Below are 18575 nucleotides of genomic sequence, written 5' to 3' on the forward strand. Positions count from 1 at the left end.
TGAACTGGTTTTTCGTTTTTACATCCCAGGTCTGTGAAAAAGTCACAACGTATGTTAAAATACGGCAGATTCTTGTAATTCAACAAAAACAGTATAGGCCGTAAAAATACACCCTTTTAGTCATTTCAGAAAATTTCCTGTAAGATGACAATTTTTTAACCGGTTTTTCATTTTTACATCCCAAGTCTGTTAAAAAGTCACAATGTCTGTTAAAATAGGACAGATTCTTGTAATTCAACAAAAACAGTATAGGCCGTAAAAATACACCCTTTTAGTCATTTCAGAAAATTTCCTGTAAGATGACAAGTTTTAAACTGGTTTTTCGTTTTTACAACCCGGGTCTGTTTAAAAGTCATAATGTATGTTAAAATACATGTACGACCGTATTCTTGTAATTTAACAAAAACAGTAGGCTTACAGGCCGTAAAAATACATCCTTTCAGTTATTTGAAAAAAGTTCCTGTGAGATGACAAGTTTTGAACTGGTTTTTCGTTTTTACAACCCAAGTCTGTGAAAAAACACAAAATCTGTTAAAATACGACATATCATTGAAATTCAACAAAAGCAGTATATGCCGTTAAAATACACCCCTTCAGTAATTTGAGAAAAATTCCTGTAAAGATGACAAGTTTTGAACTGGTTTTTCGTTTTTACAACCCAAGTCTGTGAAAAAAATCACAATGTCTGTTAAAATACGACATATTGAAATTTAACAAAAGCAGTATATGCCGTTATAATGATAATAATGATGATAAATCCATAATTTATTGTTCGAAATAGACATGAAATGAAATACTCCGAAAATTTGCTTTGCCCAATTGATCGTGGGCCCGGCAGCCGCTGTGCAGCGCCAGATCGACGAGGCTCTATCCCTTTAATCGTTGAACGCCAAACAGGGTAGCAGCAACTCCCATCTTTTAACGTCTTTTGGTCTGACGCGGCCGGGGTTTGAACCCCCGACCTCCCGGTTGTGAGACGGACGCTCTACCAACTGAGCCAACACACCCTTTCAGTTATTTGAGAAAAGTTCCTGTAAGATGACAAGTTTTGAACTGGTTTTTCGTTTTTACAAACCAAGTCTGTGAAAAAGTCACAACGTCTGTTAAAAATACGAAAGATTCTTGTAATTAACAAAAAACAATAGTCCTACACTCTCATGACAGCCGATTCATTTTTATGAATAGAACAGCTATTCAATATTTTCTTAATCCGAAACTCGTCATTTTTAATAGATTACAAGTCATCTTAAAGAGATTATATTCACGCTGACATACAAAGTTCCAAGGATTTTGAATAGATCGGGGAATCAAATGACGTCACAAATTATCGTCAGTTTCATTGGTGGAAAGTAGTGGTGACGTACGAAGCTAGCGGCGTCTCTCAAATTCTGGACTAAGATACGCGGCCGGCCGGGCGGAGGTCAACATTTTCTGGTAAGAAATCGAATTTAATCTTCTTTGTTTTTTAAGATCCGTTTACAGTTTTCAACAAAATTGGATGCTTAACTAATTTAGCATTTGTGCAGTGTAAATACCCCTCTAATTTCACCGCAATTGTATGCCCCAAAATCAAATCAATTAGATGTACCCGATCACAGTGTCAGTGAGTCCAAACTTCGCGTGTGTCCATACTTCGCGGACGGTCATTATCTAAAAAACTAGCCAATATTCTTAAAATCTGACATCATAAACGTGAAAAGCGACCTAAAATTACCCTTTGGTGTAAGTTTCTTTAGGATGAGTTCAGTATTCGTGAAAATATTGACAAAAGATCGGCAAAATTGTCACCGTTAGCGCCCGTTTTGATTTGAAAAAAAAATCTGATATTCTCAACAAGCATCACGATATTATCACCATTTTGCAAGCAGAATTCATCAAGAATGTGAGTTAAATGTGGTACTAACATATTCTATAACATTTTGCCGTCAATCTGATACAAATATTTCACCTTTTGAGCTTGAGTTTTTATTTAAATCTCCAAAACAACTTTGGTCCGCGAAGTTAGGTCACACTTATTCAGAACGGTTTTCCAGCACAGCGCGCATTCGCCATAGCCGGGCCTAGCTTATAATATTATACAAATAATGCATGCAGCCGAGTGCGTTAGTGGAAATGCAGAGCACGCGAGGTTTCTTTAGATAGGAGTCGCACTGTGCACGAGCCGCTTGCGGCGAGTGCCCAGTGTGCTCCATCTGAAGAAACCGAGCTTTCTCTGCATTTACTTTTACGCACGACAGATCAAGTGCATTATTTGTTTTATAAAATAGCAACACAGAAACAATTTTTTAAAAAGTTACAGTACAGTTTTGTTGGACTTCTACCGCACTGGTTTGCTCGAGCGTGCAATGTCAATTTTCGTTGCACACCTTTTGCACTACCGTGCAGTGCACAAAAAAAGTTGGATGTCATGTGACGCGTATTGACCAATCGCGATGCTTGAAATAATACAGCTATTTTATAAAGCTAGCTAGCCTAGGTCCTAGGATTTTGAGATCGCGATACCGGCGAAACCCCTAAGTTGACCTAGGCCTACTTTACATTTTCGTCCATGATTTTATAGTTTACGATCTTGCCGTCAATTTGGTAACTATTTATTGAATTGGTTTTGTATGAATTGTGAATATTTTGTGAACAAATTTAAGCCTGATGAATATTTTTGAAAAGTCCGCGAAGTTTGGACACCCCATCATGTCTTGTTAGGCCTACCCTAGCTAGGCCTAGCCTAACTTACTTAGCCTAGGCTAGGCCTAACTTAGTCGACTAGTCTTAGGCAGAATCCGGGGGCAGAATATGCATTATTGTACTCATTGCGTGGCTATCGTGGCTGATGACAATTGACATGACGTGGTCGTGGAGACTTACAGTTACAACTACAAGTGATTTTGAGGTAGATCTAAGACTAAGATAGGCCTAACGTTAGATGTGAAATTATTAGCTCTGAGCCTCTGAGCTAGTGAGTCTGACTCTGAGTGGTCCTTGTAATCGTGCTAAGCAGTTTCGTGACTTCAGTCCCACCTGTGGTAATTGGTGTAATGTTGATCATGGTGGAGCATCGACAAGCAAAACTCGGCGCTAGTGCGGTTTCGCACCGCATGTGAGCTAACTAAATAAGCCGCGCTGCTATATGCTGCTAGTGCTAATCTAGGCCTAGGGTGGTGGTGTGCGTGTGTGACTGTGAGGTTTATTCTGTCAGGCCCGGTGCAAAACCGCACTAGCGCCCAAAACTCGTCAAAAAATCAAACTAAACGGTGAATTTATTGTTCCAACTACATTTCTTTGTATCATTGTAATATAAGGGTTTTAGGGGTCTAAATTATTTAATGTTTCTAACTTCAGCTGTTCATTCTGCGGCATCAACGACTAACGTAACATTCTGTGTTACGGAAGAACTGCGCACTGAAGTTAGCAAAATAGCAACTAAAGTCTTGGGTTGAGTAATGTGCCTCACTCGAACACGGTTTTCTGAAAAACTGAGGAAAATTTGAGAGTAAGTAGTTATAAGATATCATACAGGCACGAACATTTTATCTTCTATGATCCAAGAATTACACTTTACAGGAAGAGTGCTCTTTTTAATTTGACCATATCGTTTTTTCTCGTAGTTGCAATGCACTAGTGCAGAGTACATTGCAACTCAAGAAAAATTTCAAGAATGAGCGATATGGTCGCATAAAATGAGCTTTCTTCAGCTTCCCGTAACTCTTGGATCATAGAAGATAAAATACTTTTGTGCCTGGTGAGGTACAAAATCTTTTAACTACATGTACTTGCTTAATTTTACTGTCAAATTTTCCTAAGTTTTTCAGAAAACTCTGTTCGGGTGAGGCACATTATTCGACCCAAGAGTAGACTATTTACTGCGCCGAGTCTCCACAGCCCGAACACGTAGCGTTCGGGCTGGCGCAGTTAGATAACAACCTATAATTTAGAACATGAGCTGGGATTATTGAGGTGAGGAGGAGGGGTTTATTAATTTTTTTTAGTTATGCGATTTTCTACGATTTGATCATTTGTACACCCTATAGATCTAGTTGTGTCTGTGAGTGTAAGACATCAAAAACAAACATTGGTATATAGTGAATAGTGATACCGGTATTTGAAGTTTATAAATTAAAATGATCTGAAATTTTTTTGATTGTATAGTACACTTAAAAAAAACCCTAGCACAGGGGTCTGCCAGGACAGGCTTACAATAAACCCCACCGGCCGCCCTGAAGACTTGCATGGCAGTTTGTTGTGTACAACATGTAGGAAAGTGCGATGGCTGCTGAATTGCCTAGCAAGAAAATGTCATTTTTTGCTCTTTGATTCTGAAATCTGGAAACTGATTTATCCGTGAAAAATTGTAAGCATATCTCATCTACTACCACCATGACCACAGCATCTTTTTTTTTTTTTGGGGGGGGGGGGTGTGTCTAGAGACCTTCCGAATAAAGACTTATTTCAACTTCGTCCATTTGCTAATGCTACGCGTTCGGGCCAGTGCGGTTAGGTTTACGCCAGAAATATTATGTAGAATTTCTGTGAGAAACTAGCCTACCTTCTGTACAGTTTTTTTTCTTTTAACTTTGTCATGATCTCAGACTACTGTACTGTACTCAGAATGTCTGTAAATCCTAGATTGTTGTACTTTTTTTTTTATAGTAAATCTAGATTAATTTTTTCTTTCTTATTCTATTGCAGATCATGGACGATTTTGTAACAGAAAAACTGAAAGAATGGGACCTTGAAAGGTTCAGTCAGAACTTTGAAGGTAACTATACGTCTTTTGTAGCATATGTAAAATCCATACATGTGTATGAATCAAGGACCCAAGGCTTGTTATGAATACTATTGCGTGTGCCACATCTTCAGGTCATATGACATAGGTACATGTACATGGGCATTTCCACAGTAAAAGGGTACTTTTCAGGAATCAGGTAAGGTTATTAATTCATGTTTCCAATGTGCAATACCCCCCCCCCCCCCAATACAATACAATCTTTAAGAACACTTCAATGAGAGATAACTTGGCTCAAAAAATACTTCAAACAGGCAATCAATTATAATTTTTGACAAGATGATATTTTTTTTTTTTTTGGGGGGGGGCGTATGTAGTAACGCTGGACAAAAGTCTGTGTACAAACATATGGAGGTCAAATTATAAATGTTCAATAAAAACTTGCCTTTTTTCAACTGAATGGCCTGATATTGATTAGAAGAGATAACATTAGCCCTAAATTCTATTGAATATTGTGTTTTATGCCATTTATAGACATAGTGGTGAACGTACGTAACGTGGACAGAAAATGCAACATTTGTGGATCGAATCATCCAACTACTTCCTCAGTTTTTGACCAGTGTGCATGAGAATTGGCACACACATTGATCTTTGGGTGAAGATGTACAAGACACATTTTTTTAATGTGTTCGAAACTCGCTGTCGGCATATCATTGCAATAAATTGGGTAAAAATCTTGCGGATTGAACTATACTTCCTCAGGTTTTCACCATATTCTCATGAGATTTGGCACACTTATTGGTCTTGGGGTGAAGATATATAGGCAAAACAGAGTTTTCGAATGGGTCGGAAACTGTGTTGCCATGGTTATGGCATATTATGACAATAAGTAAGGGACGTGACGGGCAGGGGTATTAATCACATTCAGTGATGTCTAGTTTATTATGTTGTAACAGCTCTTGCATTGGAAAATCAAAAAGTGGAAATTACCTATGAAACAGTTATTAGATAAGCCTTCTCTGCAAAACGATTGATAATTAGAGCTGTACTGTGTCATTTTCTAAAGATTGTGTCATACAAATGTGTATTTCCACCACTTAATTTGCAGATAATGAAATAGACCAACTTGGTCTATGTCTTGTGAATGAAACAACTGCTAAAGAGCTCATCCCCCCGTCATTGGAAAATCAAAAAGTGGAAATTACCTATGAAACAGTTATTAGATAAGCCTTCTCTGCAAAACAATTGATAATTAGAGCTGTACTGTGTCATTTTCTAAAGATTGTGTCATACAAATGTGTATTTCCACCCCTTAATTTGCAGATAATGAAATAGACCAACTTGGTCTATGTCTTGTGAATGAAACAACTGCTAAAGAGCTCATCCCCCCGGTGGGACCAAGGCTCAAGTTCTTATTGAAATTGAAAGAGCTTCAGGTATGTATGGGTATATAATTTTAGATAAATTAGATGATCAGTCATTCAGCTGGCTTTGGTACAGTTACATTCTGAAGGAAGGCTTGTTATAAATGATATAGTCTTGTGCTCATTGTGTTTGCATTAGAACATATTGGGCAGATTTTTCCAGAACCAACCCTACAATGGCTTTCAGAAAATAATCTTGAACAGCTGTTTGCTTGCTATCAGTTTATGTCCAACATTCTACAAAGTAAGACTTGCAATATGATTTCAAGATGGTAAAAAATATTTCCACATCAGTTGAGGTGACCTACATCTAAAAAAATTGTGACATTTTCAGCATAGAATTTACGAAAATAACAAACTGACAATTTCATGGGCCCAGCCGACGCTGCTTGTACCGGAGAGCAGGTAAACGTCTTATGTTGCGGCTGAGAGCCTCTACCATTTCCCTCTTTCCCTGTGCATCTTTTGCTTGTTGTCGGCTCTTAAGACCCCCTAAAATTACATTTCAAGGCTTTTGTAGCACCAAAGACCTTATATTTTGTGCTTGTATTCAGCTCTAAAGACCCCATTTCAGGGCGCCGTTAGGCACACCACCCATCAAAATATAATTTGAGTGCCCCCCCCCCCCTGGATTACTATAGCCACAATACTCAACAACCACACATTTTTAGCAGAGATCTGTCATTTGCAGCAGACAACAGAGCTATTTCTTAATAATTCAATGAAAAAAATAGGACAGACTTAGGATCAATCGTAAGTTGATCTTGAAAGGTAAAAAGCCCAGAGTCCAAAGATAAACTTCAAGAGGAAAATTATGTACTCATAAATTCTTGAACATACATCTTGCTTTAGGTTGAAATTAAATCAGGATAAAGATTTACATTAATACTTAACTCGGTTTGAGGAAACAATTTTGGATGATTTGTGGAATTATATAAGAAATGGGAGTTTCACCCTGGAGTTGAAATATAGGTACTACATGTAGATCTGTGTGTGTAGCACTAAATATTTAAAGGGAAATGAAACCCAGACATCTTTGTGCATTAAATAAATGCGGAAATTAAATTAGAGAAGGAAAATGGTGAAAGTTTGAGCAAAATCGGATGGTCGGTTCAAGAGTTATGAATATTCAAAGTTTTACTAAATTTGCGTTATGGCCGTCTATGGGGATCCTTGACGTTGGCAACTCGGCCAGTATCTGTGATGTCATAATGGAGAACTCCCCATTGGTTTTGTACACAGATTTTCACTATTTTTCATTTTTCATCAAAAGGACATTTTCCCGTTGCTCGTTATTCAAGTATGATGTGGCTGAAATGATTATGCATGCTTTTATGAAAGAAGTAGGTCAAACGATTAACTGACCTCTGAGAAAAATGAAATAGCAAGGACCCCCATAGGCGGCCATTACGAGGATTTATCAAAACTTTGAATTTGAAAATCCATAACTCTTTAACGGATTATCCGATTTTGCTCAAACTTTCACCATTTTCTTTCTCTAATTTTTCTGCATTAATTGAGTGCAAATAGATGTATGGGTTTTGTTCCCCTTAGTTTTAGAAGACCTAATCCAATTTTATTGCATCAGACCACATTTTAATGTGGTCTAGTCATTTTAATGTGGTCTAGTGCTGAATGGGTTAAGGTCTAATTTCGTTAGTAGTTGGTGTCTTGGTAGTCACTACTGGAATACACTCTTGGCTTTCTTTTTTGAAAAAAAATGATCTGATTTCCCACTTTCCTCTTTTTTTCCCCCCTTTTGTGTTTAACTCAGGGAAAATTTTCCAGGGACTTGGTGGCACTTTCCTTGGCCTGTGGTTCTATATGACATTATGGAATACATTTGCCCAAAGTGTGGAGTGTTAATATCCAGAGACTCAAAAGTACTTCTGTGGCACTTGGAAAACATTCACAATGTAATCAAAGGTCGAGTTTTTACTGAAATTGTAAGATGCACTCAAGAAGGCTGTCAAAGAACATTTTCAGGCAGGACAGAGCAGTTTAAACGCCATTTGAGTTCACATTTGGGTACTAATGATCCATATGCTCAAGCAGTTGCTCAGCATTCCGATGATGACTTAGATGATGACCTACCTGAAAACATTGAGAATAATGTTGCAGAAGAAAATACTGTTATGTGGGACAATTTTGATGAGGCAGAACTTAAAGAGCAAGTTGTTATGCTCGTTGCAGGTTTATTGGGCTCTAGCAGTGTTGTACATTCAACTGTGAACCATGTCATAGAAAAGTCAGCATCTTTAATGGAAGATGTTTGTGACTATGTAAAACATAAATGTAGACAATTTGCCAATGCTGTTGGCATCCCAGAAGAAGAAAACACCTTTCAAAAACTCCTTGGAGATATAGATGCAATACCACAACCTTTCAAGAGTATGGATACTGAGCACAAGCGAAAGAAATTCTTTGAAAACTGTTCTTCTTTTATTCAGCCAGAGCAACTGCCACTTGGAATTAGATACATTCAATGCAATGACCGTGCTACAGGAAATGTGCAACAGATAATGAAAACTGTATCATACCAATATATACCAATACAAAAGCTAATCAAGCTGTTAATTGAAGAAACAGATCTTCTTAAACTGTCTCAGCAATATGAACCAAGCAAAGACGGCTTGATGCGGGACTTCCATGATGGCACATATTGTAAGCAAAGTGAGTTTTTCTCAAGCCAACATACATTTAAGTTAATATTGTACATAGATGACTTTGAGGTGACTAATCCGCTCAGTCCAAAGTCTGGAACCCATAAGCTTGGAGGAGTATACTTCAAAATTGCAAATGTGCCTCCCAGGTATAGATCGCGTCTGTCAAATATCTACCTTGTGATGTTGTATAATGCAAGTGATGCAAAACTCTTTGGATTTCACAGAATATTTGCACAATTTGTCGAGGATATGAAGCTTTTGGAAACAGATGGTATTGACATTCAACATGACAACTTCTATGGAAATGTCAAAGTTAGCATTGCTCAAGTTGTTGGAGACAATTTAGGGATCCATTCCCTTCTGGGGTTTGCAGAGGGATTTACTGCAAACTTTCCCTGTAGACATTGTAAAATGCACCGTAATGAGACAAAACGTGCGTTAATTGAAGAAAAGGAAGCATTGCGAACACCAGAGAATTACCAGCATGACCTTAATCGAGAAAATCTGCAAGAAACTGGTATCAAGTCTTCCTGTGTCCTTGATGACTTAACTCACTTTCATACAACTTCAAACAGAGCCCCAGATATCATGCATGACATACTTGAAGGTGTATGCCCCCTTGAAGTAAAACTAGTGCTTCATGAACTAATTCAGAAGGGATATTTCACTGTAGACCAATTGAATGCTAGAATTACAAGTTACAACTATGGGTATGGAGATGCAAGCAACAAACCTTGTACGTACTCAGTGAATCAGCTGCGTTCACCTGATGGATCAGGAGGACAAAACGCAGGCCAGATGTGGTGTTTGATTCGTCACATTGGAGTTATGCTTGGTGATCTCATTCCAGAAGATGATCCTCACTGGGAATTATTATTGGCATTACAAGACTGCATGGACATTGTGTTTGCACCAGTGATTAGTAGAGGAGATGTCTTGTTTCTTGAGCAACTGATTAAAGATCATCATATGATATATCTCGAGTTGTTTCCTGAGCGACACTTAAAACCAAAACACCATTTCATGTTGCATTACCCATCAGCTATGCATTTGCTAGGTCCACTCATAACATATTGGGTGATGAGGTTTGAGGCGAAGCACAATTTTGCAAAACGCCTTGCACACATTGTCTGCAATTTTACCAACATAACAAAAACACAAGCCTATCGTAACCAAATGCAGCTCTGCTATTTGGTAATGAGTAGACAGACAACAGTAGAAAGGGAATTTGAAGTAGGACCAGGCACATCAGTAATTTTGGCATCCTTAGAAGATGCTGATGTGATTGCTCAGAGTGTTGAAATTCCACTGTATGATGAAGTTTACAGAGCACATTGGTGTAAAGTCCATGGTATAGTGTATCAAGAAAATATGATGGTAGTGGTTGATAAAACTGGAGATGGAGATCCCCTGTTTGGCAAAATTGGAGTGGTGCTTTCTGTTGGTACCAGTGTCTTCCTGGTGTGTGACCTGTGGGAGACTGTTGGGTTTCGCCAACATTTCCATGCATATGTTGTACAGCCAGCTCCAGCAAAGAATGTTTGTGTTGTTAAACCTGAGGATCTGGATGTTTTCTACTCCTTGCATGCTAATCAGTCGTATGCAGAAGAGGATAGAAATTATTACATAAGCATGAGACATAAATAAGCTGAGCATATGCTTCCTCTGCATACAGTATGCTGTTCTACATACTACACACTTTCAACCACAACTCACTAGTTCCTGACCCTATGCATACTGGTTGATACTACTCAATCCAAATCATGTACATCAGCTTGGCTGTACCACTTGGATAGCACTGCTTGTACGGAAAGGAGGAGACATAAATAGGTAATCATCATTGCTGGTATTTTGTGGTCATCAAAATAGTGCAGGATTTTTATTCATTGTTGTGTACATGTACCAAAGAAGAATTCTGTTACACGGATCTACAGTTGGGCCCAAAGTTTACATACACCTGTAATAAAAGTACTGTACCATCAAAACTGGTGCTTTGCCCGTTGGAGACTAAGTACGAGATATGTCATGTTGCAGTCTATGGAAAGTGCGTGTTATAGTGAAATAAAATCGTCTCCAACTGGTTAAAAGTTAAGCAACCTTTGGCACAAATTGTCAATTCAGTTAATGTCATTTTAGGTTTGAAAAAGTTGATTGCATCATTTATTAATTTGTCACAGTTTTACTGTGATAATTAAAGTTTTTTATGCAAAAGCCCTATCAATTAAAAATGATCATTTCAGCTTTCATGAAGTTATGTGTATAGTTGTCAAACAGCTTCACGCTTGAGTGAGTATACATAATGCTAGCAGTTAATTGTCAAAAAAAGGAAAAGGATTATACTCATTATTATTAGTACTCATTTAAACCGATTTTTAAATCAAATTTTCACTTAATATATCCACTATAGCAAGGTCTTTATGATGGCACACCACTCTCAACTAAAAAACAAACATGAACAAGTAATTAACAACCCATCATTTTACAAATTCATTTATCATTAATTTCATGTATTTCTGTAGTTATTTCATTTGATTATATCATTTATTTTTTGTTCTAACAGATAGGAATCTAATATATTGAACTTTCACAGCTAAAATACACTATGCAATTTTCTTTTGATTGTACAGACATCAAGCACCATGCATGAATCTGATGATGACATTGATGAGCAGCCAAGCACGAGTACTATAGGACCCAAGATGCCAAAGTCCAACAATGTAAGCTTATTTCACATGCTACATAATGAAAAAAAAGTGAAAAAAGCAGACTTTCTTACTTTTTATTTCAGTTGTCTATATCCGGATGTCTGTCCGTCCTGATGATGGTCCAGAAATCTGTCCGCATTTTTTAAATGCAAAAATGTAACCCGTTTCTTATGAGATTCTTAATGCTGTAACTCATGAAATATTTGACAGAATTTCATCAAACTTGCTACACAGGAAAAGTATAACAGGGCATATTAGAATGATTGATTTTTCGACTTGATATGAAAAAGGTCAAAGGTCAAGTCACACTCCAAAATTACGTTTTTAAAGCTCTAACTTAAGAAATATTTGACAGAATGTCATCAAATTTGATATGATCATAATATTAGGAATTATGACAATACTTGAGTGTGCAGGAGGGTGACATACCAGTTGACTGGCACTATCAAATTACTCTAGTTCTTTTTGTCTTGCCCACCGGAGGTGAAGGCGAGACTAAGGGATCCAAATAGCGTATGTTACAAATGTTATAATTCACCTGCAGTGCAATTAAGACTCTCTTATGACACATAATTTGGCAACTGTTGGTCCTATGGCAACCAAACTTCGGTGAAAGATGCACCAGGAGCCCGTTGCATAAAACTTTTTACCTGAGAAAACTCAGGTTGTTTTTACCTGAGTTTTTGCCCTGTGTTAAAGTCAATGGCAAAAATCAGACTAACCTTAGTTTTTAGTTTTTTACCAGAGTTTTCTCAGGTAAAATATTTTATGCAACAGGCCCCAGGGGTACCATCATGCTGTGGTGCTGTCAGAGGTCACATGGTGAGGTCAAAGGTCATTTGAGGTCATATTGTTAAAGAGTACCTGCAAGACTCTTTTTCTTATGTTAAAGTTTACCTGCAAGACTCTTATGACACATAACTTGGCAACTGTTGGACCAAGGGGCAACCAAACTCGGGTTGTAGATGCACTTGGGGTACCATCATGTTGTGGTGCCATTGGAAGTCACATGGTGATGTCAATGGTCATTTGAGGTCATACTATTTTTGCGGGTGGGTGGGACACATTATGGCAATTGCCTTGTTTCTTCCATAAGGTCAATTCTGTGCACAAAATACATGTTTGACTCGATACCTTTCCCAATTTGCACAAACTTCATATACAATGTTTTCTTTAGAAAACAATGTGCTGTAAGTTTAAGTAGACATAAAACAGTATTTTGGTAATATTAAAATGGAAATACAAGCAGTAAAACTTGAAACTGAAGCTAATGAAATGTCTTGTATCTTTCTGTTGATTTTTTGCAGGCACCAAGCCATGACAAGAAACGTGAAGTGCCCATGAGTGCCTCTGGTACTCAGTCCAGCTTAAACAACATTGGAGCCAAGAGGCCAAAGTGTGACTTTGTAAGTTTATTCAATACATAGAAATTAACATCTATAGAACTTTGAAATGATTTTAATGCAGAAGTTAAAGAAAAGTTAAAAAGGATTTTTATCTCAGAAATAAACTAAAGTCATTGCTCAACAATGTTTCCATTTAAAAAAAATCTTAACTGCATGGCCCACATGAATTCAGAATATCTGCTGGCTGGGGTGTTATTATGGACATTTGGAAAAGTTGTCCTTCAAGATTATAAAGGACTTCAAAAAATGAAAATATTATGATATTCCCTCCATTGACTAGTGTGCTAGAATTATTGTGATATACATGCACGTACCACCATAAATTCAAAATCCATAGATATCTCCATATATAGTGAATGTATGATTTTGACTATTTTGGTATTCTTGGCTGTTAATTTATTCATTCACCTGAACATAATTTTACAAGGCAGGTCAGCCAGCACAGTTCTAAAATTTTTGAAATCCATAGATCTACATCACAAAGACGCAATGATTTTTGCATAAAAAGTTTCATAGGACAAATTTTCAGAGGTCCAAGGTCAAGAAAGACAGAATTGTACATGCCATGACTGATCATGAAGAGGTACATGTATTTGCACAGGAGGTCAGAGACATACCCATCGACTGTGCATGTGCAGTCAAATTTCTCTATTTTTTAAAGATAATGTGTTTTCACTGTTTAGTAATTCATGGGGGTGAGTATCACACTGAGGAAATTGTAGTTACTGTTTGTAGTCACTTTTAATGTGTAAACAATATTAGTGGGGTTTCACAGTAAAGTTGAAGGGGAGATTTCTAGACATCATAGTCTTGATTGTTGACACAGATCTGATTCATGTAATAGCCCAATTAAGTCAATAGTCCTTGTGGTATTTTTATTTCTTTGCTCAACACAGGACATGGCAGATATTTTATTGAAGCGGCAGAATGGAGAGAAGCTGGTGAAGGAATTAGAAGAAGGATGCCTTAGTTACATGTCTCGTAAAGATATTGTCAAGACGTTGGTATCCCACCTCATGACCCAGTATGGAGACAGGTTAGAAAAATATTTATTGGTGTGAAATTGATTGTTGTCCAAACAGGCCGCTTCTGATATAGTGAGCTCAGGTATAAACAAAATTGTGTTAAAGCAATTTCAAGCAAATATTCCAGTCCAGTACGTCCTAAAACATGCATTTCTATGTAAAGAAAAAACATCACAAGGAACAATGATATAACTAAATTTCAAATAACAATAAACAATAAATTAAAATAAGAACACAAATGTCACCAAATGCAAATAAAGGGAGATTGAGCTTAATGCAAAGTAAACACTGAGAACATGACTTGTGTTGTGCACACTGTTTGCCTGCACAAGTCATTCGCATTGAAGAGTGAATGCATGGTCATTCAGTAATGTGACACAAGTGTGTAGTTCAACACGCAGCTACACTCCCTGATGTACTGGTTCAGAAGATGAAATTTTCTTTGTATTTTTTTTACAGACCATCAAAGGATGTAAAAGTGGCAATGGCAAAAGCTATTGTAAGTCAGTTCCCAATGATGAACAACAAGGAAGGTGATGCACATGTAAGTTGTAGAGGAGTTCTATTATACTCTTCCCCCACCCCCCCCCCCAAAAAAAAAAGATACACACACACATACACAACCCCTAAGGAGGTATCAGGATGAAAAAAATCTAAAATACAAATATGTTAATTCCTTGAGCTTGATCATGATGTCGTCCCATTTCATTGGTATTTTACAGTATTTATTCTTCTTCCTTTACAGAGTATTGTCCTGATTTCTTTTGTGGAATATATAAATCTTTTTTTCTTTTTTTTTTACCCTAAAATTTGGCTTTCTAGTTTCCCATATGCAGTTACATATGACGTGTGAGAGTTAAAGATAGCTCTTGTATTTAATATCCAAGAAAAATTATATTTTGGACTATTATGTAAAAAAAAGTAATTTTCAAATTTTTCATCGGCTTAATGAGTGTTAACACCACTGCCTTTATACAATAAACCATTAATACATCAGTTTAATCATCAATGTTCAATGAATTGCAACCGAGAATGAAGTTGAAGTTTTGGTCATATATTTGTGAAAATTAAAAAAAAAAAAGATGCTGAGATTTCACATATACAACATCATAGATCTCAATAAATGTTTGGTGTAATGTGTATAATCTTGATCTCATGTAATCTCAACCATGATCATGTATTTTGTAATTTTTTGCTTCCTTTCTCCTTAAAATTACATAATACAGCTGACCTGGTTTTCTCCTTCACAAGTGATGGAAAATGGGAAAAAAAAGGATTCCTCAGGTTACCTTGAAGTCCGACTGCGTAATGTGAGAAACAGGTCAACAGTGAAAATTGGACCAATGTCTAGTTCAACGAAGCCACATCGAGTCCTTACCAGCACAGCAAAGTTGAATCTATCAAAAGGTATAACTTTGTTACTGGTTTTGATTTGGTTGTTGCATGTACACTGTTTGAGTAGGGTAAAATAAAATTAATCTTTTAGATATTTTCTCTTCAGTTTATGTAAGGTCAATATAGTGTTCAGCTATTTGGCATTTTTCCTGTCTTCAAATTGTTTAACTGGTATTTGCTGAGAGTCAGTATATGTGACAGTACTAGTAATTAATGTTTGAAGTATGATTAAAAAATAATACATTTGCTTCTTGATCAAGGAAGGTAAAGTGGTGCCAAGTAAAAATGCCATGCAGAGGTAAAATGCTTAGTTCTCTGGCCAGGAAATTTACCTTATGTTTGTTTTCCACTGTTCACAAAACTTGCAGATAATAATGTAATTGTCTTGCAAGAGCAAACATCATTGCTATTTATTGCAGTTAAAAAAAGTATTTTATGAAATACATAGTACAGTAGAAGTAGTAGTAGTACTACTAGTAGTAGTTGTAGGTGTAGTAGTAATAGTACAAGTAGCAGCAGTAGAAGTATTAGTAGTAGTGATGATGGTAGTAGTAATTTCATTAGAATAAGTAGTAGCAGTAGTACCACTATTAGTAGTATTAGTAAGTGGAAGATGAACAGTGGAAAGCATACATAAGCTAAATTTTCTGGTCAGAGACATAAGCATTCTACCTTTGGCATTTTAACCTCTTGCATTTTTACCTCTGACATTTTAACCTGTGATATTTTAACCTCTGACATTTTTACACTGAGCCACATTTCTAATAAAAAAGAAGATTTTCAGTGGGCAGGGGCAGGAAGGTAAATATTCACTTTTGATCTAGATAGCTTATTGAAATCATGACATATGTTATCCTATTTGACATGATTGCAGTAATTGAAACAAAAATCATTATTGAAATTAACAGGTGGTGATGTAGAAGATATTGATGGGAAAATAAAGTGGCTGAAACACCACACAGAGCCAAAACAGCAAGTGAAAACTTGGATGCAAGAAACATGCACAGCACGGGCCTCATTTATCCGGGAAAACAAAGTCCTTCCTGCAAAGGATCTTCTTGAAAGATTTCCACGTCTTATTGACAGTGATGGCATGGTATGTTGTTAGGAAATATTGTAGAGGCTCTTTCAGGGATTTTATGGGATATCATCTGTAAAACTGCTGTAGAACATTTGGTTTTAAAATTAAAGTTTATGTGCTCTAAACCTGCTGTCAATTAATTAATTCACCCAGAAGCAAATGGGAATCTTAGTTGTGTTCTTAGGATATTCATTTGTCTGGTAGGCAGTATAAGAGCTGATTGGTTGGTTTGCTCCTGAGGAAGTTGAGACAGGTAATAACACAGTATGAGGAGTGTTTCGAGGTGATAATCACAATCAACCGCATTATTAAAGCAATGGCAAAAGTCACAACCCCCCCCAAAAAAAAAAGCTCTTTAGATTTATTTTCCCTAGAATGTGTGTTTGTGTGTGTGTTGAGGGGGGAGGGTAGCAAAATTAATCAGGATCGACAAAACTGCATTCCTTCCATGGCTTTATAAACATACTGACAAACTCTTTTTGTCACATTATGAAAATTATTAAGATATATAGACAGCATTACAGGGTTTCATAAATTCTTATAAGGTTTTAAGATGTATAGACTTTGAATATGATATTTATAACTTTTATCTTCAGGTGGATCAGGACTTCCGAATCCTGTTCCCGAAGTCAGCTGATGCCTTGTTCGTGAAATGGCCAAAGTACATTGACCTCATCTTGAAATATGCTGAAAAGCAGAACTTTGAGCAGCACTTGCGATGCGAGGAAGCCAAAACTGGTATGTCTTTAGTTTAATAATTAAAATTTAGGGGGAAGATAAATGTTTGGAATTTGGTGCTTTGGTGAGGATACTTTGGATTCAGCAGCGTTACGCCGCCGCTGTGTCACATTCTTGTGTGCGCTCTAACTGCTGCATTTGTGGACAGATTTCTTTCAATTTTTTTTATGGTGCCGTATCTTGGTATAATCTACACGCCTTTTGTTTTTTGTGGTGCTGCCCCCAGTGTTCTGTCTTTTATAGGGTCAAAGGTCATATTTTGGTTGACATACTTGTGTGCTTCTTACACTTGCATTTCTTGAAGCATGCAGCAAAAACTGCTTCTAGGGCCGGGGGATACATTTGCGTTGCGTGCAGTGCACATTTCTAGTTTATTTCATTTTTATTAATTTTTTTAGAATATTGGTGTACACACAAATACTATGAAATCAGATTATGATAGTTGTGAACATGATAGACTTTTAGGTTTAATGAATTTATTTTTGTATTGGAATTTAGTGCCTAATATATATTTTTTTTTAATGCTGGTGCACACAAAAATACTATGAAATCAGATTATGATAGTAATGAACATGATAGACATTTAGGTTTGATGAATGAATTATTTGTATTTTTCCTCATCTAATTTCAGATGCAGAGAAATGTAACCTGTCCTTTTTGGTTCTTCCCTTTCTATTTCCACCCGGCCAAATCAGAGGAAGTAAGTCTTCCAAAAGCAGATATGTTCGTGCAACTGTTCAGGAAGCAAGTGCTTCATTCATACAACGAAGAGAAGTGAGTATTGCTTTCTATACTGTACAAGGTGGCCCGGAAAAAGTGGCAGTCTATTTTTGATATCTTGGCATGTTAGAAATTCCTTTTTATTGGACTTATTAGTTCGTGTATTTCATGCTAAAGAAATGACACCTGCTTGTAGCTTCCCTGATATGCTATACATTAAACAAGTGGAATGCCTCTGGCCGTCTCACCTGCATCACGCGATTCAATATAGCAGCAGTGCTGATTTTGAAAACTACTATAACTCGCACAAGATGTTCAGTGATACTTGGTTACTCTTATATGATGGCAATTCAACAAATACCCCCAACGTGGCCAAAGTTCTTTGACCTTACATGACCTTTGACCTTGATCATGTGACCTGAAACTCGCACAGGATGTTCAGTGATACTTGATTACTATTATGTCCAAGTTTTATGAACTAGACCAACACACTTTCAAATTTATGGCTGTAATTCAACAAATACCCCAATTTGGCCAAAGTTCATTGACCCTAAATGACCTTTGACCTTGATCATGTGACCTGAAACTTGCACAGGATGTTCAGTAATACTTGATTACTATTATGCCCAAGTTTCATGAATCAGATCCATAAACTTTCAAAGTTATGATGGTAATTCAACAGATACCCCCAATTC

At 36.9% G+C, this 18575-nt stretch overlaps 1 protein-coding gene and 1 long non-coding RNA gene across 2 annotated transcripts; both read left to right on the plus strand.

Annotated features, from left to right (window-relative positions):
• The first annotated feature begins 1352 nt into the window (after nt 1-1352).
• On the plus strand, nt 1353-5983 carry LOC135155057 (uncharacterized). The gene is made up of 3 exons (XR_010294410.1): nt 1353-1434; nt 4684-4753; nt 5829-5983. It is a non-coding gene; the product is annotated as an uncharacterized LOC135155057 (long non-coding RNA).
• Nucleotides 5984-6042: 59 nt separating this feature from the next.
• LOC129283671 (uncharacterized) lies at nt 6043-17995 on the plus strand. The gene is made up of 9 exons (XM_064103571.1): nt 6043-6156; nt 11438-11527; nt 12823-12921; nt 13818-13957; nt 14406-14490; nt 15173-15353; nt 16250-16437; nt 17019-17160; nt 17792-17995. The coding sequence occupies exons 2-9, from the start codon at nt 11450-11452 to the stop codon at nt 17992-17994; spliced, it is 1116 nt and encodes a 371-aa protein (XP_063959641.1). The 5' UTR covers nt 6043-6156; nt 11438-11449; the 3' UTR covers nt 17995.
• The last annotated feature ends 580 nt before the right edge of the window (nt 17996-18575 follow it).

This window comes from Lytechinus pictus, chromosome 1 (genome assembly GCF_037042905.1).
Source record: "Lytechinus pictus isolate F3 Inbred chromosome 1, Lp3.0, whole genome shotgun sequence".
Lineage (NCBI taxonomy): Eukaryota > Metazoa > Echinodermata > Echinoidea > Temnopleuroida > Toxopneustidae > Lytechinus > Lytechinus pictus.

Bases quoted from the DNA above. Each gene is read 5' to 3' on its own strand.
- LOC129283671 (XM_064103571.1), top strand. From the start codon at position 11,450: ATGCATGAATCTGATGATGACATTGATGAGCAGCCAAGCACGAGTACT. The intron at 13,958-14,405 runs GTTAGAAAAATA...TTTTTTTTACAG, and splicing joins ATGACCCAGTATGGAGACAG to ACCATCAAAGGATGTAAAAG. The intron at 17,161-17,791 runs GTATGTCTTTAG...ATCTAATTTCAG, and splicing joins ATGCGAGGAAGCCAAAACTG to ATGCAGAGAAATGTAACCTG.